Source organism: Sus scrofa, chromosome 1, assembly GCF_000003025.6.
Source record: "Sus scrofa isolate TJ Tabasco breed Duroc chromosome 1, Sscrofa11.1, whole genome shotgun sequence".
Lineage (NCBI taxonomy): Eukaryota > Metazoa > Chordata > Mammalia > Artiodactyla > Suidae > Sus > Sus scrofa.
In genome coordinates this window covers 50,660,161-50,686,435 of record NC_010443.5, presented here as the reverse complement: position 1 = coordinate 50,686,435, position 26,275 = coordinate 50,660,161, and the positions used below count along the sequence as shown (strand labels likewise).

Here is a 26,275-nt window from a genome sequence, read left to right as displayed (position 1 = left end):
AAAAAATCTGCTATAAATATATGTGTGCAGGTTTTGGAGCAGACCTAAATTATCAGCTAATTTGGATACATACCAAAGAGCATGATAATTGGATTATAATGTAAGGGTATGTTTAGATTTGTATGAAACTGCCAAAGTTTCTGTACCATTTTGCATTCCCAACAGCAATGAACTACAGTTCCTATTGCTTCACATTCTGACCAATATTTTATGTTCAGTGTTTTTTACTTTAGCCATTCTTATAGGTGTGTACTGTATCTCATTACTGTTTTAATTTGCAACTCCCTAATAATGTATGATGAATTGAGTATTTTCCTTTCCCCAAGTGAAAGGCTAGAGAAGGGATGGAGTTGGGTTCCCCAGGTCAGTTAGGCTCTAGAAAGATAGTTTCTGAGGAGGAAGGTCTTGTTAAGGATAGAATACTCCAGACTTCTGTTGTGGCAGAGCAGAAGTGAATCTGACTAGCAAGGCTAGGAACCATGAGATCGGGGGTTCAATCCCTGGCCTCGATCAGTGGGTTAAGGATCTGGCACTGCCATGAGCTGTGGTGTAGGTTGCAGAGACAGCTCAGATCTGGCATTGCTATGGCTGTGGCACAGGCCAGCAGCTGCAGCTCTGATTAGACCCCTAGCCTGGGAACCTCTATATGCTATGCATACAGCCCTAAAGAGCAAAAAAAAAAAAAAAAAAGATAGAATGCTCTGTGTATATCTACAAGTGGTTATTTCTCCCCCACTCTCCGGATGAGGGGACTTTTCTCATCTTCCCTACGAGAATCTCATGGGGTTTCCGGAGGTAAAACTCATAAAAGTGTGGGTGTCACTAAAACTGAGTCATGCCAGAGTTATTAACTCAAGCTTGTCCACATTGAGCCTCCAGAAATTTGTCTATTATATTTTAAGTTTTACTCCCCTGGTACTAGCTCCTGGTGATTTCTGTTCATGGACTGGTTTCGGTTTTAGTAAGATGTGATTCTCTATAACTGGCTATTTATCTCTCCAATTTGGGAGGCAGGAGTTTGTCCTGTGACCTCAACTCTCTAATGAAGCAAAAAAAAGTACTGATATTTAGTTCGTTTAACATTTTTCAAGTTGTTAGAATGGGAGTGATAAAGGCTAACCTCTTGCTAGCCAGATCAGAAAGCAGAGGTCCAGAAAAATAATTTTAAGTGGTAATTATAAACTGCCCAAGGGCTGAAAGAAGCTGGTCATAATGAATGAAGAGATGAGGAACTTCAGCAGAAAAAACGATTAAAAATAGAATGGAAACTTTTGAACTAAATGGGAATTTTGAATATTATAAAGTATAACATCTGAAATGAAAATTTCACTAGATGAAAAAAAGAGAATTTTACTAGATGAGATTTACCAGCAGATAAGATAGTACAGAAATGAGCTGGTGAATTCAAAGATAGAATAACAGAAATTATTCACTCTGAAGGGCACAGAGAATACTAAAAGACAAAAGAATATCAAATAGTGTATCATAAGTGAAAAATATCAGAGTTCCCGTGGCGCAGTGGTTAACGAATCCAACTAGGAACCATGAGGTTGCAGGTTATATCCCTGGCCTTGCTCCGTGGGTTAAGGATCTGGCATTGCCGTGAGCTGTGGTGTAGGTCACAGACGCAGCTTGGATCCTGTGTTGCTGTGGCTCTGACATAGGCTGGTGGCTGCAGCTCTGATTAGACTCCTAGCCTGGAACTTCCATACGCTGCAGGAGCGGGCCCTAGAGAAAGCAAAAAGACCAAAAAAAAAAAAAAAAAAAACACCACTCTGCAGATTTGAGAATCCAAGAAAATCATAAGCAAGAGAAATATAAAGAAAACAAGGTATATCACAGTCACACTGCTGAAAACTAAAGATGAAGAGAAAATCATAACAGCTGCTAGAGGGAAACAACAATAGAAATGACAACTGATTTCTCATCTGAGATTATGGAGGATAGATGCTAATGGTATGTCTTTAAAATACTGAAATAGGAAAGAAAAAATCAATCCAGAACATTGATTAAACAACCCAATCAATCAATCTGACCTAATTTTAGTTACATAAAATACTATATACATAAGTTAAGCAGAGCCATTGAGTATAAAGTCAACATGCAAAATTCAATTGTATGTCTGAATTCTTGTAACAACAATTTAAAAAGTAAAATTAGGAGTTCCCATTGTGGCTCAGCAGTAATGACCAGTCTAGTATCCATGAGGATACAGGTTTGATACCTGGTCCCACTCAGTGGGTTAAGGATCCAGTGTTGCCATGAGTTGCAGTGTAGGTTGCAGCTGCAAAGAGGATCTGGTATTGCTGTGGCTGTGGCTGTAACTGGCAGCTGCAACTCTGATTCAACCCCTAACCTGGGAACTTCCATATGCCGTGGGTGCAGCCTTAGAAAAGAAAAAAAAAAAAAAAAAATTAAAAGACCATTTACAACAGCATAAAATAATATAAAAAGCTTATAAATAAATTTTAGGCACTGAAAACTATAAAACCCTTCTGAGAGAAATGAAAGAAAACCCAAGAGTAAATGGGAAGCTGTACTATGTCATCAGATTTGCTCACTACAATTAAGGGGAAAATTCTTTCTAAATTGATCTATAGATTTTATTTAATGTAAAATAAAATCCCAGCAGGAATTTTTAAAGTGAAAACTTTATAAGCTGATTTTAAATTCATATTAAAATGCAAGGGATCTGGAATAGCCATAACAATCTCAAAAAAAGAAGAAAAAAAATCTAAGGGTTTTAGCTACTTGACTGCAAGACTTATTACCTCACCACAATCAAGATACTGTGGTATTAACACAGAGATATTCAACAGAACAATGGAACAAAAAAGAATGCCAAGAAATAGACATAAATCTATAAGTCAGTTGATTTTCAACAAAGATGCTAAGGCTATTCAATAAAGAATAGAATTCAAAATAAATGATGCTGGAGCAACTGAATAGACAAGTCAAAAATGGATCTTGACTTCTACATCTTATATGGCATTCAAAAATTTACTCAAGGAGTTCCTTCTGTAGCTCAGCAGGTTAAGAACCCAACATAGTCTCCATGAAGATGTGAGTCTGATTCCTGGCCTTGCTCAATGGATTAAGGATCTAGCGTTGCTGCAAGCTGCAGTGTAGGTCACAGATGCAGCTCCAATCTGGTGTTGCTGTGGCTGTGGCACAGACCTACAGCTGCAGCTTCAGTTGAACCCCCCAGCCTGGGAACTTTCATATGCTGCAGGTGTGACCATAAAAATAAGAAAAGGAAAAAAAAAATTTACTGAAAAGAGACCATGGACCCAAAAATGTAAAAGAGATAATTCTAATGCTTCTAGAAGCAAACAAAGGATAATATTTTCATAACCTTGGAATAGACAAAGATTTCTTAGGACACAAAAAGCACCAAACATGAAAGAAAAAAAATTGTACTTAAACTTCTCATCAAAACACGCTATGGAGAAAACAAAAATACAAACTTAAGACTAGGGAAAAAATTTTAATACGTATATTTGACAATGAACTTGTAACCAGAATATATAAATATTCCTAATAAGTCAACAGTAAAAAGATAACCTAATTTAATACTTTTCAAAATTGAATTAAAAATCAAAATGATCCATATCAATTATAAGTCAATAATCAAAGGATAATTTAGCATATTATCTGAATTCAAAACAAAAAATTGAATTAAAAACTGAATTCATAATAAAAAATCTCAATATCATTAGTCATCAGAGAAATTCAAAATAAAAGCATAATTAGGTATCAGCTCACACCTATTGTAGTGGCTAAAATTAAAGATGGACAACACCAAATAACGCAAGTACATGAAACAACTGTATTCTCATATAGTTTAATGGGAATTTAAAACTGTATGGCCATTTTGGAAAAAATAATTAGGTTTTTTTAATAAAGTTAAAAGGTAAATGTATTCTCTGATGAAGCAATTCCTTTCCTATGTGTTTATAAAACTGAAATAGAAACCTATGTTCACAAAAAAAAAATCATAGAAGAATGTTTATAGTATCTTTATCCATATTAGCTCAAACATGAAAACAAACCCAATCATCTACAGGAGAAAAGAAAAATAAGCTCTGGTATACCACACAATGGAGTAGTAATCAGCAACAAAAAGAAATAAATTATTGACAGATACAACAATATGGATGAATCTTTTTTTTTTTTTTTTTTTTTTTTTTGCTGTGCCTGTGGCATTTAGAAGTTCTTGGGCCACAGCAGTGACCAAAGTCACTGCAGTGACACTGATGGATCCTTAACCTGCTGTGCCAAAAGGGAACTCCCAGTTGAATCTAAAAAATTATGTTGAGTGAAACAAGTCAGAAACAGAAAGAGTAAATGCCCCTGAGTAATTTACATGGCCCTTAAATAGAAATAAAATTAAGTTATGGCAAGAGAGGAATTCCTGTTGTGGCAGAGTGGTTAATGATCCTGACTAGGAACCATGGGGTTACAGGTTTGATCCTTAGCCTTGCTCAGTGGGTTAAGGATCCAGAGTTGCCGTAAGCTGTGGTGTAGATCACAGACATGGCTTGGATCCTGCGTTGCTGTGGCTGTGGTGTAGGCCGGCAGTTGCCGCTCTTGTTAGACCCCCTTGCCTGGGAACCTCCATATGCCATGGGTGAGGCCCTAAAAAAAAAAAAAAAAAAAAAAAAAGGCAAAAAAAAATATGGTGAGAGAAATCAGAACAGGGATTGCTTACGGAGCAGTGGCAGCTGACTGAAAAGAAGCACAAGATAATCTTCTGAAGTAATAGAAATAGGACTATTTATTGACTAGGGTGTTACTGACATGGGTGAACTGATTTGTCAAAACTCATTTTTTTTAAAAAAATTGAAGTATAGTTGACTTACAATACACTGTCAGTTTCAGCTATACAGCAAAGTGATTCACAGTCTTTTCCACTATAGGTTATTAAGATAATGAATATAGTTCCTTGTGATATATAGCAAGATCTTGTTGATTATCTATTTTATGTATAGTAGTTTATATCTGTTAATCCTATACTCCTAATTTACCTCTCCCTTCCCTCCCTTTCTCTTTTGGTAACCATAAATTTGTTTCCTATGTCTGTGAGTCTGTTTCTGTTTTGTTAACAGATTGATTTGTATTATGTTTTAGATTCCACATATAAATGATATCATATATTTGTCTTTGCCTGACTTCTCTTAATATGAAAATCTCTAGGTCCATTCCAGTTGCTGTAACTGGTATTGTTTCATTATTTCTTAAGCCTGAGTAACGTTCCATTGTATATACATAACACATCTTTCCCCCCCTTTAAAAAAATTAAAGTACAGTCAATTTACAATGTTGTGCCAATTTCTGCTGTATATAACACATCATCTTAAACCAATCTCTAGTGATGGGCATTTGGGTTGTTTCCATGTCTTGGCTCATTAAAACCCACTTGAGTGCACACTTAAAACTTGTGCATTTCAATCCAGCAATCCCACTTCTAGGCCATCTAGCCAGAGAAAACCATGACTTGAAAAGATACATGTACTCCAATGTTCATGGCAACACTATATACAATAGCCAAGACATGGAAACAATCTAAATGTCCATCAATAGAGGAGTGGATAAAGAAGATGTGGTATATATTCACAATGGAATATTACTCAGCCATTAAAAGGAAAGAAATAATGGCATTTGTAGCATTTGTAGCAACATGGATGGACCTAGAAATTATCATGCTAAGTGAAGTCAGTCAGTGAGACACCAACATCATATGCTATCACTTACATGTGGAATCTAAAAAAAGGACACAATGATCTTCTTCGCAGAACAGATACTGACTCACAGATTTTGAACAACTTATGGTTTCCAAATGAGACAGGTTGGGGGTGGAGGATGCACTGGGGGTTTGGGATGGAAATGCTATAAAACCGTGTTGTGATGATCATTGCACAACTATAAATGTAATAAAGTTCATTGAGTAATTAAAAAAAATTTGTGCATTTCATTTTACCTCAATAAAATAAAAATAAATCTTTACTACTCAATAAACACATGTGTTCTAAAACCTGACAGGCTAGCATAATATTCATGTTCTACTCCACTATGTCCTTGCCCAGCTCTCAGCTGTGTAGTTTATAAGACTGTGTTTTGCTTACCCTGGAAGCTGGTCTACTTGCTTATTTCACTTTGATCAAGGACAAATGTGATTGCTAGGTTTCATAGGTCACATAATTCTAACTCTCTAGGATCTTACTTCTCAAGAAGATTGAATTTATAGTTATCCTCACTTATGTTCAAGTGTTTTGGGATACAGCCCTTTTTAAATCCATGGATAACTCTTCTGCAAAAGATTTTATCTCAAGCCATTTGTGCAACACTAAGCCTTTTTAAAATTAATTTGGCAAGGGTATATTTGTGATCCCTGAAACATAACAATTTATTATATTGGTTTTTAGAGGATCCTTACAAAGCTTGTTCACATTGACATTCAATATTTGCCAGCGTAAATTCCAATCTCCAGGGGTAATGACTAAATGTGTGCACATATCTCTGACTTCCTTTTTTACTGGTTTTGTCAGGTAACCTCTAAAGTCTTCTTAAACACTATCACTGATGGAGGTGTTCCAACCTGACATGCCTTCTCTAAGTGTCTCTCAAAATGGTGACAAAAGCTTGAGGGACTCCTCCCCTGAGTATTCTGTTTTGCCAAGTCCTTTAAAGTCACTCAGGAGGCTTTTTCTTTCATTTGCCACTAGGCTTCACACACCCCTAATCTTTGACTTTATTTCCTGTTATCTTGAAAACAACTGATTTCCCTCTTATTTTGTGTTCAAATTAAAGTGAAGAGACTACATGACATGAAAATGTTTGTGAGAACTTGAAAAGAAAGTAATGTCCTTTTTTGCAGAATAATTTTTTGAGGGTGAAAAAAAACCTCATCTTACATTAAAAGTATATATGCCACTACTGATTAAAGACACCAAAATTTATTCTCTTTGATTTCTTTTCACCAGTTCAGTAGTTAAACAGAAGAGGCAGATATTAGATTTTATGCCTGGTTTTCAAAACATGTTAACAATGAAAATTTAGGAAGCCTGTATTAGAGTTTATAAAATTTATATCTATCTCCTGAATAAAGTTTCTGTGCTAATTATAAAGAATATGAATTAAAAAAATCATACATATACAGCAGACATGAGTCTACTGTAAATACATTAAGTAAATTTAGATTAAAAAAAATCTTTCCTTCTTGCCATGCATATTTTTTCCCCATTGCATGTAATAATGATCCCAAGAAAAGCATCTATAATCAATTTTCTCTCAAAGAAGGATTATGTTGTATTATTAAAATTTTACCATGAAAATAACTGTTGAATACATATGTTTTAACATATAAGACCCTTATAATGGAAAAAAAAATAAGTTCAAGACTTTTCCTCCTGTCCTAATGTCCTGTGCATCTAATAATATCATCAAGAGAGCAAAAAGGCAGCCCATAGAATAGAGGAAAATATTTGAAAATCATATATAAGGTTTCCAGAAATATATATAGAACTCTTGCAACTCAACAACAAAAAGATGCCAATGCCCCAAATGCCCAATTTAAAAATGGGCAAAGGACTCTGAACACATGTTTCATTGAATAGCATATCTCAAAGAAAATATACAAAGAGACAAGAAGCACATGGTAAGACACTCAGTGTCACTGGTCAGTGAAATAAAACCACAGCGAAACACCACTTTGCAACCCACCACATCAGCCATAATAAAAGTAACAAAACCCAGAAAATAACAAGTGTTTGTAAGGATGGGGGGAAACTTAAACCTTGTACATTGCTGGGGAAAAACAGTCTGAAGGTTCTTCAAAAAGTTAAACACAGAATCACCACACAGCCCAGAATTCCACTCCTAGGTTTATACTCGAACCGAAAACAGGTATTCAAATAAATGTATACAAATGCTCACAGCAGCACTATTCAAAGCAGTCAAAAGGTGTAAACCACCCAAATGTCCATCAATGGACAACCAGACAAATAATGGGATATATCCATACAATGGAAATCTAGTCCTAAAAAGGAATGAGAGACTGGTCCACACTATAACGTGGATGAACCATGTGATAGGAACCAAACGAAAACTCACAGGTTACATGACTACATTTAAATGAAACATCCAGAATGAGGTAAATCAGACTGCATTTCTCAGGAGACAGGGGGAGGGGGAAATGGGTAGTGACTGCTTAATGCATACAGGATTTCCTTTTGGGGTGATGAAAATGTCTAGAACTAGATAATGAAACCAGACTAGAAAGTGAACTAGATAGAGATCATGATGGTTGCACAACATTGTGAAGGTACTAAATGCTACCAAATTGTATATATTAAAATGGTTAATGGTTAATTTATGCTACGTAAAATTTACATCAAAGAAACCAAAAAATCACCAAACCCATCGTTTCAAAAATTCAATCTTAGAAAACAGTTATTTACAGACATTGTATTACATATCACTTATGCTTTTGATCACCCTTTTGATGGTGCTATCAAGAAACGATGTTTTGATTTCCTAGCTATCAGATCATCTGTGGTACGTTTAGTGTTCCATAGTATTTATTTTTTATTTTATTTCATTTTTTTCTTTTTAGGGCCACACCTGTGGCATATGAAAGTTCCCAGGCTAGGGAAGACATACTCTTCATATCCAACTTGAAAAAAGATCTAAAACCATATTTTGCATGACAAGATGATCACTGAAAATTATGTGTGAGATTATATTTCTTTATTAGAAAATTTTATTGAAATAGTTGATTTACAATGCTGTGCTGAGATTATACTTCTTTTTATTTATAAAATATGAATAGCAACAGCAAACCAGTATCATAATGGACAGCGTTACAATGTTACAAGTTTGGACTATTTTGTTTGAAGGCTTAACTTACTTCATTTTTGATATTTTGCAAATGTATGGTAAACAGATGAAACATGGAAGATCACATCTGCATCTCCTGTGTGGGTTCCCATCCCCTCTCCTCCATGAACAAGCCATGTGACTTTGGACAGGTTATTTAACTTTTTTAACTTCATTATTTCTTTTGTAAAATAAGAATTATATAACATGTAGATCCCTTTATGGCTCAGTAGGTTAAGGATCTGATGTTGTCTCTGTGAGGATGCAGGTTCAATCCTGGGTTAAGGATCCAGTGTTGCTGTGGCCTGGTGTAGGCCGCAGCTGCACCTCAGATTCGACCCCTAGCCTAGGAACTTCCATATGCAGCAGGTGTGGCTGTAAAAAAAAAAAAAAAAAAAAAAAAAATACCAATTTTAAAAAATAAACTTTTCATGGGATTATTTTGATAATTAAATTAGTTAAGAGTAGTAAAGCAATTAGATAGTACCTGGCATGATAATTGTTATATGCACATTTGTTAAGTAAAAATACATAAATACATTGTCATGGTCCTTCCATGAACATTCTATGGGGAAAACTCCCAAAACTTTATTTCTCCAAGAGCACAAGAATGTATTCTACATAACCACAAAGGTAAAACAGCTCTGCCTTCTTCCAATTTTTAGGTGAATCCTTTGGCTTATGGTCAGTGGTCTCGAGAGAATCTATAACTTCAATAAAAGATTAGTAACAAACCTGTTAGTATGAACTTAAATAAAAACATAAAAAGTCAACTACAAGGTAGGAGAGATTCTGGTCAAAGAAAATACGGGTCAGACTTATGAGAGAAAGATGGGAACAACTCTGAAATTAAAACAGAAATGCCAAAACAGGGCACAGGAATCTGCATATAATAAGAATGTCCAATGAAGATTTTAAAAAAATATTCTTAAAGACTCCCTTTTTAAAAAAAATAAAGCAGTTTTAGGTTCACACCAAAAGTGAGAGCTACAGAGATCTGTGAAAAAAAAATTTAAAACGTCTCTAATTCTAGTGGCTGTAAAGTTTAAAATATTATTTTTCAAAGCCTTGTACGGTAAAAGACTGGTTTTACACTTCAAGGAAAGGCTTATTAATATCAAGAGTTTAAATGAGTAATATCATAGAATATGAAGTAAATGAATAGAAGAAACACTGTATCAACCTGGATTTCTTTGCATCAGATTAGAACCACAAATATTAGCACATATTTAGCAAAGCCATAGGGTTACTACAATGTTTGTTTTCAACAAGATTAAAAGGTCAAAATTAGTTTTCTTCTTGCTAAGGAATTCTGTTTTCTGCATCCCCATAAGACATACTTCATTCACCCGAAAATGCATAAAACACAGTTAAAACTTCTGATGCTTGTATTTCCTAGGCATTGCACAGAACATACTTATACTAAAAATTATTTGTTGTTTATCTGAAATTCAAATTCAAACTTAAGCATTCTGTATTTTACCTGGCAACTTGAGGTATTACTGGGCATAACAGAACTAAAGATTTATTCAAGTTGTCTCTGAAAGAATGCCAAATCAACTGTTATTCTGTCTAACTCCACCAGCCCTAAGGAGAGCTTATTCAGGCAGAATAAAGTCTGCAATGTTAGCTCAAAGCACAAAGCCTGGCCCTCCAGGTCTGTAAACTGAACATATTGATCTTCCCTCTTTTTTTTTTTTTTTTGGCTTTTTGCCATTTATTGGGCCGCTCCCACAGCATATGGAGGTTCCCAGGCTAGAGGTCTAATTGGAGCTATAGCCGCCAACCTACGCTAGAGCCACAGCAACACGGGATCCGAGCCACGTCTGTGACCCACACCACAGCTCATGGCAACGCTGGATCCTTAACACACTGAGCAAGGCCAGGGATCAAACCCACAAATGGTTCCTAGTAGGATTCGTTTCCTCTGCGCCAAGATGGGAACTCCCACAATAAATTTTAAATACACTATCTTTGATGTTACAGGAGGAAGCACTGTAACGCAAAAGGCATCTCTGGAAGCAAGAGCAACAAAGATCACTAAAACTGTTGAGAGAATAAACTGCTGTGAAGAGTTTTCCATAGGACACTGCTTAGAGACAATTCTCCAAGTTCTCTTAAATTTCTGCAAGTCTTTGAGCAGAGGCACTGACATCTTTGTTCCAGACTCTCTTTTCAAGGATATTTACAGTGGTAGATAGAAATATGGCTCCCTTTGGTGCAAGGGGCAGGTTTGTTTACACCCATGGTTGATAAAGCTTCCCTTTGCAGCAAAGCAGGGACACTTACCATCCATTATGAAATATTTGGGATTTCTAAGCTCAGAGTTTTCCTCCTGTCATGCATCCACTGACATGAACCTGGTCTTCCTCATGTTAGGTATGGAAAGTGGGGCTCAAGGAACCAATGAAAATGCTAACACTTCAGACACAACCTAGAATAGATTTACAAGGAGATCCTGCTGAATAGCATTGAGAACTATGTCTAGATACTCATGTCGCAACAGAAGAAAGGGTGGGGGAAAAAACTGTAACTGCAATGTATACATCTAAGGATAACCTGACCCCCTTGCTGTACAGTGGGAAAATAAAAAAAAAATTATATATAAAAAAAAAGAAAATGCTAACACTTGTGTTATTGCTGTTAGTAATGAAGTCTTTTGTTTCTGATCCCATATTTTTGCAAGCATCCAAGAATCAATCTATGGTAGGCTAACTTACTAGCTTTTAAGTAAGTAGGGCAAAATCTCAGCTCCATTACAATTCTTCACACATGGAAAACTCATTATAACTTCAATTTATCTTTGCTTTTTAATGTTATTTTGCTTGAGAATCCCATTTCCCAGTTTGAAACAACATTTTCACTTGATATGAAATATCTTTTAATGTTTTTTCCCCACACCTGTATTGAGAGATAAATGACATATAACATTGTCTATGTTTAAGGTGTGGATGTGTTGATATGATACATTTACACATCATAAAATGATTACCATCTTTGCATTAGCTGACACCTCCATCACATCACATAATTACCATTTCTTTTTTGTGGTGAAAACATCTTTTCAGTGGTAATATCTACTCTCTTAGCAACTTTCAAGTATATGACATCGTACTGTTAACTACAAACATCGTACTATACATGAGATTCCCCAGAAATTATTTCTCTTATTGTCTCTGAAAACCAGACATTAAAGCCTTCAACCTTTCACTGTTGAGTACGTCAGCTGTGGGCTTGTCATACATGGCCTTTATTATGTTGAAGCATGTACCGTCTATACCCAAACTGTTGAGGGTTTTTAATCACGAAAGAATATTTTGTCAGATTTTTTTTGTGCATCTACTGAGATGAGCACATGATTTTTCTTTTTTATTCTTTTTTTTTTTTTTTTTTTTTTGTCTTTTTGTCTTTTGTCTTTGTTGTTGTTGTTGTTGCTATTTCTTGGGCCGCTCCCGCGGCACATGGAGGTTCCCAGGCCAGGGGTCGAATCGGAGCTGTAGCCACCGGCCTACGCCAGAGCCACAGCAACGCGGGATCCGAGCCGCGTCTGCAACCTACACCACAGCTCACGGCAACGCCGGATCGTTAACCCACTGAGCAAGGGCAGGGACCGAACCCTCAACCTCATGGTTCCTAGTCAGATTCGTTAACCACTGTGCCATGACGGGAACTCCTTCTTTTTTATTCTAATGATATGGTGTATCATATTTACTAATTTGTAGATGTTGAATCATCCTCGCATCCCAGGGATAAATCCCACATGATCAGAGTGTATAATTCTTTTGAATTCAGCTTGCTAATATTTTGTTAAGAATTCGTGCATCTATAATCATCAGGGATACTGGATTCTAGTTTCCTTTTCTTATAGTGTCCTTACCTGGCTTTGATATCAGAGCAATGATGGCATCATAAAGTGAGTTTGGAAGTGTTTCCTCTTTAATTTCTTAGAAGAGTTTGAAAAGGACTGGCATTAATTCTTTAAATGTTTGGGAGAATTCACCAATGAAGCCATCTTTTCCTGGGTTTTTCTTTGTTTGGAAACTAATGATCACTGATTCAATCTCCTTATTCACTATTGGTCTGTTTAGATTTTCTGTTTCTTCATGATTCAGTTTGGGTAGGTGTTATGCTTCTAAGAAATTTCCTAGAAAATCTAAATTTCCTAGGTTATCCCATTTGTTGGCAGATAATTGTTTATAGTATTCTCTTATGATCCCTTTTACGTCTGTGTATCTACCGTAATGTCTTCTTTTTCATTTCTGACTTTGTTTACATGTTCTTTTTTTCCTTAGCCTAGTAAAAGTTTATCAGTTTAAGAAATCTTTTCTAAAAAAATTGGATCTTAGTTTTGTTGATTTTTTCTATTGGTTTTCTGGACTCTATTTCATTTATATCCACTCTGATGTTTTTTCTTTTCCTTCTTCTAATTTTAGGCTTTGTTCTTTTTCTAGTTCCTTGAGGTGAAGGTTATTTATTTGAGGTTTTTGACCCATGGGTTGTTTAGGAGTATTGTTTAATTTCCACATATTTGTGAATTTTCCAGACTGCCACAAGTTCATTTTTCTACTTTCATACCACTGTGGTCAGAAAAGTTAACGTGGTATGACTCCCACCTTTTAAAATTTGTTAAGACTTGATTTTTGACCTATCATGTGATCTATCCTGGAGAATGTTCTGTGTGCACCTGAGAAAAATTTTTCTTCTACTGCTTTTGGATGGAATGTTTTCTCTATGTTTGTTAGGCCTATTTGGTCAAAGTATGGTTTAAATCAAATGTTCCTTATTGATTTTCTGCATGGATGATCAATCAATTATTGAAAGTGGGAAAGTAAAGTCCCCAACTTTACTGGTTTTTTCTTCTTCCTTCAGATCTGTTAGTATTTGCTTAATATATTTATGTGTTCCAACGCTGGGTAGATATATATTTACAGTTGTTAGATCCTGATGAACTGACCTGTTATCCTTATATCATGATCTTGTCTCTTGTTGCCATTTCACGTTAAAGTCTATGTCGTATGACAGAAATACAGCTATCCCTGTTCTCCTTTGGTTTCCACTTGCATGGAATATCTTTTTCCATCGTTTCACTTGGACCTCATGTATCTCCTTAAAGATTAAATGAGTCTCTTATAGGCAGCATATACTTGGTTCTTCTTTTCTTAAAAACCCATTCAGTCATTCTATGACTTTTGATTGGAGAATTCAATCCATTTACATTTAGAACAATTACTGACATGTCAGAGCTTAATAATGCTATCTTACTGTTTTCTGGATGTTTTGTAGTTTCCCTGTTCCTTTCTTCCTCTCTTGCAGCCTGCCTTTGTGAAATGATTTTTCTGTAGTAGTTTCTCTTTGATTCTCTTCCCTTTAACTTTTTGTGATATCTTTTACTGCAGCTTTTTGCTTTGTGGTTACCATAAGGCTTACATAAAACACCATGTAGATGTAACAGTTTATTTTATACTGTTAACTTCAATTTCATTCAAAAACTACCCTTCTTTTCCCTCCTTTGTGTTTACGATGTCACAATTTACCCTTTTTATGTTATATATCCATTAACAAACTACTGTAGCTATAGTCATTTTTAATAATCTTGTGCTTTAACCTTTATACTAGGCTAAGTGGTTAACACCACTATATTACTACATTTGAGTACTCTGAATTTGATTACTTACCCCTCCCTTTTTTTTTTGGCTGCACCTGTGACATGCAGAAGTTTCTGGGCTAGGGATTGAACACCCGCCATAGCAGTGACCCAAGCTGCTGCAGTGACAACACCAGATCCTTAACCTGCTGTGCCACAAGAGAAGTGCTTTGATTACTTATCTTTACTAGTATGTTGTATCTCTTCATATGTCTTCATGTTATAATTAGCATCCTTTCATTTCAGCTTGAGAACACTTTTCTGCATTTCTCTTAAGGCAGGCCTAGTTTGTCAGATATAAGTCTTTACTTCTCCTTCTTTTCTGTAGGATAATGTTGCCAGATAGAATATTCTTGGTTGACAGTCTTTTTCTCTTAGCACTTTGAAAATATCCCACTCTCTTTTGGTTTGTAAGGTAGAAAACTGATAGCCTTATGGGGCAGTGGGGAAGTTCCCTTGTAGGTTACAATCTTTTTTTTCTTGCTGCTTTTAAGATGTCTTCTCTTTGACTTTTGACAATTTTATTTTATTGTGTCTTGGAGAGAATCTCTTTAGGTTTAGTTGGTTTGGTGGCCTATGTGCTTTATGTATTTGGATATCCAAATCTCTTCACAGATTTGGAAAGTCTCAGCAATTATTTCTTTAAATAAACTTTCTGCCCCTTTCCCCTCTTCTCCTTCTGGAACACCAGTAATTCACAAATTGTTTCTTTTGACAGTATTCCATAGATTAGACAGGTTTCTTCACTCTTTTTCATAAATGTACTTTGTTTTCCTCTGACTAGATAATTTCAAAGCTCCTATCCTTTATCACAGATTCTTTTGCTTCGTCCATTCAGCTGTGAATGCTCTTATTGCATTTATCATTTCATTCACTGAATTACTCAGCTCCAGAATTTCTGACTCTTTTTATGATTTCTATGTCTTTGCTATGCTTCCTCTTATGATGTTTGTGTACTGCTTTCCTGATTTCACTGAATTGACTTTCTCTGTTTTCTTATAACTCATTGAGTTTCCTTAAAATAACTATTTTGAATTCTTTATTGAGGAAATCATAGATCTCCATGTTTTGGGGTTTGGTTCTTGGAAGATTATTGTAATCCTTTGCTGATGTCATGTTTCCTTGATTTTTCATGATCTTTGGAGTTCTGAATTACTACCTTCACATTTGAAGCAGCAATCACCTCCTGCAGGATTTACTAACTATCTTTGGGACAGAAATACCCTCCTTCAGTCCTATCAGAGGTTCTGAGTCTTTCATAGATCTTCTATGGCTACACCTGCTCCACATGTCTTGCTTCCCACTGTGGCAGGATTCTCAAGCTTGTATTCCTTCTCTCCATTCTGCAGTGCACCAGGCTGAGTACTGTCAGTCTATCTTTTGTTTCCCCAAAGTGGTGCTATTGATCAGGTTGTGGTCTCTCCCTGGCCTGCAGATACATGTCTGCCAAAGCCTGTGCTTGCTGCTGCCTTCAGGAGTACACACAGGGAGCTGAATGCAGAGTCAGGGGCTGTGTAGGTAAGGCATGTGGGATGCTGGAGGTACCCATGGCCAGCTGTGGGGGATCCATAAATGAGGCCTTCCCAAAAGCTCATGGACAGGCTTTTTGATGGAATCTGCAATGTGGTGAGTAGAATCTGTGTTCCTATGATGTCTTCTGAGAATCTCATCTACTGCTCCCCGGTCTTTCCACACTCTGCCATCATAGTCTCGAATCAGTACTCTGTGTGGGGCAGGTAACCTGCACAGTGGGGAGCCAGGTACTCGTCCATCTGCTCTCCCTTTCCCTGCAGGAGAAATCACAGGCCGAGCAGGATTTTCTGGGACAAGCTATGCCACCCTGGGGGAGAAGTGATGTAAATGAAGACAAACTGTCCACTTGCTGAAACTCGAGTGTACCCAAACTTGGATTATTTTTGCTCCAGTGGAGTGCTGAATTTCTCCCTTGGCAACCTGGACTTCCACAGAGGCTCTCTTGATTGGGGTGACTCAGGTCAGTGTACTTAGGGGCTCCAGAACTGTACCTGAGAGGAGCCACTTCCCTGCCCACAGCAGGATTTAGGATTATATGCATAACACCTAATGCACAGGCAGGAGAGATGCCCCTCCTTGGGTGGATGGTACTGGACCCCACAATTCCCACAAAGTCACTTTTGTTCACAGATGGATGCCACATTTTTGCTGTTGTAGGGAGGACAAAAGTAAGGTAAATGTTATGCTGCTGTGAAGCTAATGTCAGTCACCCTTTCAACTTTTTAATTAGTATGGGGCACTTGGAACCACTCACATAACAATAGTTTCCATGCTTTAAAGTGAATGTGTATGCCATGTGAATTCAAAAATTACGGATAACAATTTTCTAAGAACCTGAAAATCTGCCCTTTCTGAATCTGATATTGAATAATATGGCTGAATTAATACTGAACTGACTCACTAAACTGTTCAAGTATAGATTTACATTTCCTCTTTTTATTCCAACTATTTGCTTCACCACCTGCTTTCATCCCAACAGAAAGAGACTCCATATCACGGGCTCACTTCTGTGACTCAGCTTAGTTGTACTGAGATACAGACAGCCTATAAATTTTATTAAGCCATGTATGTCTCTGTACAATGAGTGACCCTTGGACTACTTGGTTACTACAGGCTTAGCAGTGTATTCTTAGTATATCAACGTACTTTATGAGCAAAGTTCCTGTTGAATTGTATAAGGAAGTCAAAAGGACGTAATATACCTCCATTTCCACAATTTCCTTGCTACATAGCAGGGCAGGGTAAGGCTTATTATCCCTGGTTAAGTAACATTAGGGCACTTTCTCACTGTGCCTTAATTAACCCTCTTTGAGTCCTTTAGGAGTTAAATAGGCCTTATCTTGATATCTGGAATGAGGTGAGAAAAGGGAAGCTCTAAGTAAAGTTTTAGTTTATTTCTGATATTTTAGTTTTTTATAAAAATAATTTTTGTTTTGGCCTCCCTTCTTTGCCCCATTTTTTTTTTTCAAAGTTGTGTTCACCAGCTATTTTCTGACTCCTGAAGCTTACCTTCTTATTTCTATTTCACCTAAGACAAGCCCTCACCATAAAATATGCTACAAAGTTGCCTCTGATCCCTGCTATCACTCTCTTCTCTATTTTGGGAAGCAGCATATCAAGTGGTGAAGAACAGACTACTGCGCCATACTACCTGGGTTTGAATCCCATCTCTGCCACTTCCTAACTGATAACAATAAATAAAAACAAATTCATGGAGTTCCCATGTGGCTAAGTGGATTAAGTATCTGACTAGTACCCATGAGGATGCCAGTTTGATCCTTGGCCTCAGTGGATTAAGGTTCTGGCATTGCCACAGGCTGTGGTGTAGATTGGAGATGCATCTTGGATCCAGTGTTGCTGTGGCTGTGGCACAGGCCTCAGCTGAAGCTCTGATTTGACCCCTAGCCTGGGAACTTCCACATGCTGCAGGTATGGCCATAAAGAGAAAAAAAAAAAAAAAGAATAAATTCATAATAAGAGAGATTTTAATACATTTTTCTTGGTAGTTGACAGCTGTAGCGGCCCTAAACTCATTACAAATATGAAAAAATTTGAACAAAATGACTTATAAACTTAACCTAGCAGACATATTTAGAACACTTAACCCAGCACCCTGAAGGGTACACATTCATGCTACAGGTAAAGCAAGTCTCAAAAAATTAAAGTACTGACATCACACATACTGTTTCCTAACCACAACGAAGGTATGGTTATTAAAAACAAGAAGACAACTAGGAAATTGTTGTATATGGAAATAAAGAAACATTCTCCTGCATATGAAGGCTTTTTGGTTAGCAAGACAGAGACAGGCACAGGACAGCTCAGTCTGGGTGGGGTTTTTTATAAGGATATATTCAGCTAAGTAAGGACATCCAGGGAACTGACCCTGTAGCCAAACAGCCTGTTCTTGGAAATTGAAATGCTATTCATTGCCATTTAGGAGAGAACAAAGAGACTAATATCCTTAGATCACTCAAGAGGCTACTGTTTTGGAAATAAGTATCTGTCGTTCCCTTTCCTTGTGGCTCCTCCATCACGGTGTTCCTCTCTCTCTGCTCTCTCTATTTTATTCTGACCCTATTTATTGTTATCCCTACCTTAAAATAATGTTTACTCATGGTTTCTACGGTCTCATGGCTTTTGCCCATAACCTTGTCTCTCTTGGTTTCTGAAAATGTTTACTAACTGTGTCTCTTATGTTTATTACCTGTGTCTCTTATGTTTACTACCTGTGTCTCTTATGTGTTCCATGTTTGAATTACTCAAGGGAAATGATCTGAACACTTAAGTCAGTCATTCTTCTAACACAAAATGTCCCAAGTCAGCAGAGTTTACATGCAGAAGGCGACTTCAAAAATCACTAATTCTCCTTATGTCAATGCTACAGATGACTGCCTTGGGGCTAAGTGCCAATTTCTAACTCAGAACTACAGGGCCACTTGATACAAAACATGGCAGCTTACGAATAAGAACTGCTTTTAGTACTTTATTTATGAAGAAGATTAAATTTCTTGGGCAGACACTCAATTTCTTGGACTTCTAAGCAAGAAAAGAATGACAATAGCTAAATTTGAGATCATATATCCCAAGTGTACCTGTTAATGGTTTTGTTTACATATGTTGTATTAATTCAAACATTTATATGCAATAGATGTTAGGTTCCCAAATTGTTATAGTAGGCTGAGAGATTTTCCACTTGGGGTGGTATGCATATAAAGTAGTTCCTGTGGCATCTTGTCATTGACTAGTATATTGTTTCTGTTGATACACAGAAATGAATGAACAGATGTATTTGTTATTTTAGGTGCTAATGGGAAAAAGAATCTCTTCTAAATAACCCTGAATCAAAGAATAAACTGCTCACAAAAATTAGAAAATACTAAGAACTGAAAGGTAAAAAAATACAACATATCAAGACTTGTGGAATGCAACTGAAGCACTAGAAGTACTTAGAAACTTGTAAACCTAAATGTATATAATAGAAAAGAAGAAATGCTACAAGTAATAAGTTAAGCATCTACTTATATTAAAAATGAAAGAGAGGAACACTACAGATACTACAGATGTTAAAAAAAATAACTGAAGGATGCTATGAATAATTTAAGACCATAAATCAATAAATTTAGACAAACAAACTCCTGGAAAAATATAATTTACCAAAACTGGTTGAAAAATAAATAAAATGTAGTATTCCCACTAATATTGTATCATCTAAATCTAATCATAAGGAAACATAATACAAACCCAAATTGAAGAATGGTACACAAAATTACTGGCCAACTACTTTGCCTTTAAAAAAAAGACAAATTCATGAAAGACAAAGAAAATATAAGGAACTATTTGAGATTAATAAACTATTAATAGCTTATTAATGGTAACTATTATTAATAAACTATTAGTTATAATAACTAAACTATTTGAGTCTAAGGAGTTTAAAGGGATATAACTGAATGCAATGTGTGAACCTGAGATGAATCTGGAAATAGCTGTCACACAGGACATTAAGACAAATGACAAGATTTAAAAATGAATCGTGCAGAAGATATCACTACTGTATCAATATTAAATTTCCTAAAGTTGATCACTGTACTGTGGTCAAGAGAATACCTTCATTCTTAGTCAATACATTCTTTAAGATTTATGGAAAAAAAGCATGATATCTGTAACTATCAAATGGTCCAGGAAAAAAACATGTATGTGTGTGTATATTTATATGTGTACCTATCCAGAAAAAGAAGGAATGATGAAACAAATACACCAAAATGGTAACTTGTGATTCTTTCAAAGAGTATATAGTAACATGCTGTACTATTTCTGTAATTCTTCTGTAAGTTCTCTATTATATTTTAGAAATAAAACATGATTTTGTCTTTCATGTTTATCTTCAATTAACTTAGAACTGAATTTTATATAATTTTTTTCTACATGGATACCTAATTGTCCCAACATCATTTATGCAAATTTTACCTTTTCTTTGCTGATCTGCATATATTATGTATTCAAATATGCATATGTCTATGTCTGGCTTTTCTCTTCTGTTCTGTCTACACTAAAATTAAGATCTCTAGTTCATCAAAAGATAGCATGAAGATAGTAAAAAAAAAAAAAAAAGCCATGAAATAAGAGATTTATAAAACATATAACAAAGGATAATTATTTAGAATATATAAAAAACTACTACACATCAATAAGAAAAACAAAAGTAATCCTACAGAAAAATGGGTAATTTGAACAGGCAGTTCACAAACAGGAAATCTATGTAGCCGATAATCACACAAAATAGTGCTTTACTTATACTAAGCCATCAGAAAAATGCAAACTAGAACCAAAATGGTATATTATTTTACATCTATCTTGGTAAAATTTTTAAAAGTCTGCCAATAATGGACTTCCTGTTGTGACTCAGTGGAAACAAATCTGACTAGTATCCACCCCATGACCTTGCTCAGTGGATTACGGATCTGGCATTGCCATGAACTGTGGTGTAGGTCGAAGACAAAATTTGGATCTCGTGTTGCTGTGGCTGTGGTATAGGCCAGCAGCTATAGCTCTGATAAAACCCCTAGCTTGGGAACCTCCATATGTGTGGGTGCAAAAAGTGTGCCAATATCAAAAGTTGGGAAAACTGTGGAGTAACAAGAACTCTTATACAGTGCTGGTGGGAGTGAAAACTGATACCACTTTGGAAAACAGTGTAGCATTAGCTAACAGAATTGAAGTTATTCATATCCTATGACATAGCAATTTCCTTTACAGGTACATATGTCATAGAAACTGGTATGCCAGGAAATATGTGCAGAATATGCAGAGCAATTTGGTTAGCAGTAGCTATAAGTCAGAAGTAATCTAAATGTCCATCAAAAGTAGAATGGATAAACAAAATCATGGGTATATTCAAATGGAAATACATCACAGCAATGAAAATGAGCAATCTACAACTATGAAAAAAACAGATTAATCTCACAAACAAAATCTTGAGTAAAAGAAGCAATATACAAAAGAATACACACTGTATGAATTCATTTATACAGAATTCAGTAACAGGCTAAATAACTACTGGGCAGAAACAATTTCTATTATTTAGTGTTCATACATAGTTGTTAAAACTAAAGACAGCCAATGCTCCAGTTGCCCTGTCCTTCATGTCAACCAGAGTCCAGTTTGTCTGTTTTATATGTACTCTGCTCAAATAAGTTTTCATTTAAAGGAAAAATAAACAGCCCAAAACTCCAAAAAACAAAAACCAAAACCAAAAAAACCTAAAAGACAAAGAACTTATCACAAAAGATGACAGTGATTCCTTCTAAACTTCATGGAGGAAATAGAAATTGGAAAAAAAATACACAGAATACTTCTGTGGTGTTGACAATTTTCAATTTTGTGATCTGGATGATAGTTAAAAGGGTATGTTCTTTTAACAATTTGTTAAAATGTGCATGTTTTATGCACTTTTCTGATTTTGATTGTATGTTGTGGTTTATAATTAAGGAAAGAAAAACAAAAAATAGGAAAAAAGAAAATAAACATGGGGAGTTCCCTTAGTGGCTCAGAGGTTAACAAACCTGACTAGGATCCATGAGGATGCAGGTTTAATCCCTGGCCTCACTCATTGGGTAGGGATCTGGTGTTTCTGTGAGTTATGGTGTAGGCCAACAGCTATAGCTCCAATGTGACCCCCTAGCCTGGGAAACTCCATATGCCGTGAGTGCAGCCCTAAAATAGCAAAAATAAATAAATACATAAAAAATAAACATGATTTTTTATGGAATAACTAGTAGGCATGAAAATTAGTGTGGTTACAGAGTATCTAAGGAGATAAGATGGGAAAGACAGTCAAAGATTCAATATCTCAAAGCCTCTTGATATAACTTTGTACAAAAATTTCTGCATAATCCATACTAGACCTATAACAAACATGTACATCTACATTACTCTCCAAGTCCTGCCAAGTTCATAACATGTGTCTCTAACTGAGGTGAGGGAAGGAGACAGGAAGGGAGGCAAGTGTAACATTGAAGAGAGATATTCTGTCTTAGTCTGAGATGGCTCTTTAGTTCTGGCTTCTGTTCCTAATAAGTCTTGGCTGTTCTTGAGTTCCAAGGACTGTCCTTTATGATACTTTTCCTATTTTATTTACATATATGTGGTTTTCTTTTTTTCAATTTTATTGGGAGTATAGTTGACTTAAAATGTTGTGTTGGTTTCAGGTGTGCAGCAAAATGAATCAGTTATACATATATCCATTCTATTTCAGATTCTTTTCCCATATAGGTCAGGTGGTTTTTCTTACTAGCAGGGATATAACTGAGCCAGGTCATGTACTCAACTGTATTATTCTGTTATTAACTTTAGAAATCAAATAATAAGAATAAATGTCTCTTTTCTGATTTAAGAGCATATTAGGTAAAAAGTAGGCTTTTTATTTATAAGAAATTTCCAAATATAAATGATAACACTCATTAAAATGCCCTAACACTACTTTTTTTTAACAACTTACCCTCAAGGTATGGTGCTCTTGTGCTAATAATAGCCTTAGCTCTTCATGTAGTGTTATAGCTTCCAGAAACTGTCCCCATAAAGCCATTAGAAGTGAGCACAGTTGGGCAAGATTCATATTTATAAGTTCTGCCAGTTCATCAGGATTTTCTATTTTCTGAAATGACAAGAAAAAAACACTTTACTGCTCTCTGAGAATTACCATATCTAATATATTATTGAGAATATTAATATAAAGGCAAATTTTTAGTTTAAAAAAAGTGCATGCACCTGCATATGAAGTGTGGAGACCAACTGATCAATGGCTTTTTCTGACAGTTACTATAGCAATTTTCAACCAATATTTCAATATCTGAGGTATCTTGTTACTGGAATATTCAAATCTAGCCTAAAGTTACAAATCAGGATTCTACAGAACATGATCAAATTCAAACACCAAAATACTGAGAACTTTAAACACAATGTACAAATCATGATGAAAGTTATAAAATTTTTGAAAGATGATGAAACCTTAAAATATGATTTTTTCCCTCCAATCATCTAAGTATTAACAGAAATGAGTGATACACTCTCTAAAGCACTGCTTTTCTCTCAGACCTATGTTCCTAGATTTCATTTTGCTTGTGGGTACCCTTTCACAGAGTTGTCAAACATTTCTTTCCTTTTCTAACAATTCATTCATCCAGTATTTACTGAGCACACTTTACAAGCTAGGGTCTATATTCTATAGATACCAAGATTAATATGAGAAGCTCACAGTCTAAAGAGGGAAGAAAAGTGGGTAAAAAATTAAAATAAAATACAATATCATGAGTGTTCTAACAGTGGTATTAAATTATCCCATTTATTTAAATATTCGCTTGCCGATGATAGAAGTTAAGAGCACTGAATGAAATGAAGAATCTTCTAAAAGGCATTTGGTTTTCTTGAATTGATAAGATGAATAATAAAAGACTCTAAATCAGAATGATGTTTCTCTTTGGACAGACATTTTTACCATGAGAACAGGCTTTTCTTTAATCCATTGAGGCAGCAGTCAGTTTTCAGGCACAGAATACCATGATGCAAAAGCCTGACTTCAAACACTAGTAACACTAGGAAATCTACTTTAAGTTTACACATAGGTGCTGATACCATTTTCCGACCATAAAGAAGGGAGAAGTCGTCTACTCAGATGGAAGCTGACAGGCACTCCCATAGTATCCTATCCTTTACCACCTACCCACCAAGGATGGCTATATTTATATCTCTGAATCTCATCTCTCCTGAGCTCCATACCCATTATCTACTGGATGACTGTACTTGGACATGACATTAGTGACTTTTTTTTAAAGAAAACAAGTATTTTAATCATGGGGAAAGCCATTAGGATAGCATATAAAATTGTCTAGGGAGTTCCCTTCCTTGCTCAGCAGTTAACAAACCCAACTAGGATCCATGAAGATGAGGGTCCAATCCCTGGCATTGCTGAGTAGATTAAGGATCCCATGTTGCTGTGAGCTGTGGTGCAGGTCACAGACAAGGCTTGGATCCCATGTTGCTGTGGGTGTGGTGTAGGATGGCAGCTGTAGCTCTGATTCCACCCCTAGCCTGGTAACTTCCATACGTCATGGGTGCGGCCCCAAAAAGCAAAAAAAAAAAAGTCCATTCTGCTTATTTCAAGTCCTCAGTTTAATTTACATACAGAAATACATCCCGAAGCCAAATATTTATTTTTGTCTGATTCATGTCTCTGACTTCTTCCATTAACATAGCTAAACAAGAGTGAAATACACAGTGATCTTAAAATAGTCAAAACATTTCTTTCCACGGGAAAAAAATAAGTCTATTCAATTTAATCATAAGAACTAGTGGAAATACGGTCTGAAACAAAAACTGAACTCTTGAAATTAAACAAATTTTCATTTCTAAACAATATCACTTTACAAAATATGTAAGTTTAAGTGATGCTTCAAAAATTTGTTCACGAGTTCCTGTTGTGGCTCAATGGTAATGAACTCGACGAGTATCCATGAGGGTGTGGGTTAGATCCCTGGCCTCACTCAGTGGGTTAAGGTTCCGGCACTGCCCTGAGGTAGGTCGTAGTTGCAGCTCAGATCCCACATTGCTGTGGCTGTGTTATAGGTTGGTAGCTGCAGCTCCAATTTGACCCCTATCCTAGGAATTTCCATATGCCGTAGGTGCAGCCCTAAAAGGACAAAAGAAAAATTGTACAGAAATTATCTGAGTGAATATAAGAAAAAGCACACTTTTGATCAGTTGATTGTCTTTGCTATTCATTTAAATGCAGAATAATATATATTTTAAAGGTAATCTAACTTCACACTCAAGTCAAATGTCATTTGATCAACTAAGTTGTGGTTCGACATAGATCAACAATTTTATTTTTGCATTTTAGAAGAATAAATAATTTTCTTTGAGAAAAGTATTTAGAAAAGGAAACAGAATCCACTTAAATAGCTCAGTAATGTAAATTTTAAAAATCCAAGTACCTTAACTTCTTCACATAATTCAGTAAGTCGAGCTTCTACATCCATTTCCTCTGAAAGGAGTAAAGAGTAATTAGAGGAGGTATTTCAACGTTAGATCCAAAAACTATTTTTGAAATTATATAAATAAATTATCTTAAAAAAACCAGAAGGGTGTGAATATCTGGACTATATTAAATGAATTAAACTTCAATGTAATATATTTTCATAAACACATTAATCATGCAGGAAATGTGACAATTATTAAATTCTATGTATTGATAACAGGCATACCTCAAAGATACCACGGCTCGGTTCCACTGCAATAGAGTGAATAGTGCAATAAGGCGAGTCACATGAATTTTTTGGTTTCCCAGTGCGAATGAAAGTTATGTTTATACTATACTGTAGTCTATTAAGGGTGCAATAACATTATGTCTAAAAAACAATGTACATACCTTCATTAAAAAATACTTTGTTGCTAAAAAATGCTAACCATCATCTGAGCCCTCAATGAGTTTTAACCTTAGCCAAGAGTATCATAACGATATCTGATCATAGATCACTGTAACAAATAATAACGAAAAAGCTCGAAATATTGTGAGAATTACCAAAATGAGATGCATAGACAAGAAATAAGCAAATGCTGTTGGAAAAATGGTTCCAACAGACTTGCTTGGCATAGGGTTGCCACAAACCTTCAGTCTGTGAAAAAGGCAGTATCTGTGAAGTGCAATAAAGTGAGGCATGCTGTATT

The 26,275-nt window shown here is 35.7% G+C and overlaps 1 protein-coding gene across 11 annotated transcripts in view; it reads right to left on the bottom strand.

Moving 5' to 3' along the window:
* The window catches only part of FAM135A (family with sequence similarity 135 member A), a 136,477-nt gene that overhangs the window by 29,750 nt on the left and 80,452 nt on the right, over positions 1-26,275 (bottom strand). For all 11 annotated transcript variants that reach the window (XM_005659250.3, XM_013992626.2, XM_003121274.5 and 8 more), the window contains 2 exons: positions 25,543-25,592; positions 23,052-23,207 (listed from right to left, as the gene is read on the bottom strand). In XM_005659250.3, coding sequence (XP_005659307.1) covers positions 23,052-23,207; positions 25,543-25,592 — 206 coding nt within the window. The remainder of the gene's footprint in view (positions 1-23,051; positions 23,208-25,542; positions 25,593-26,275) is intronic.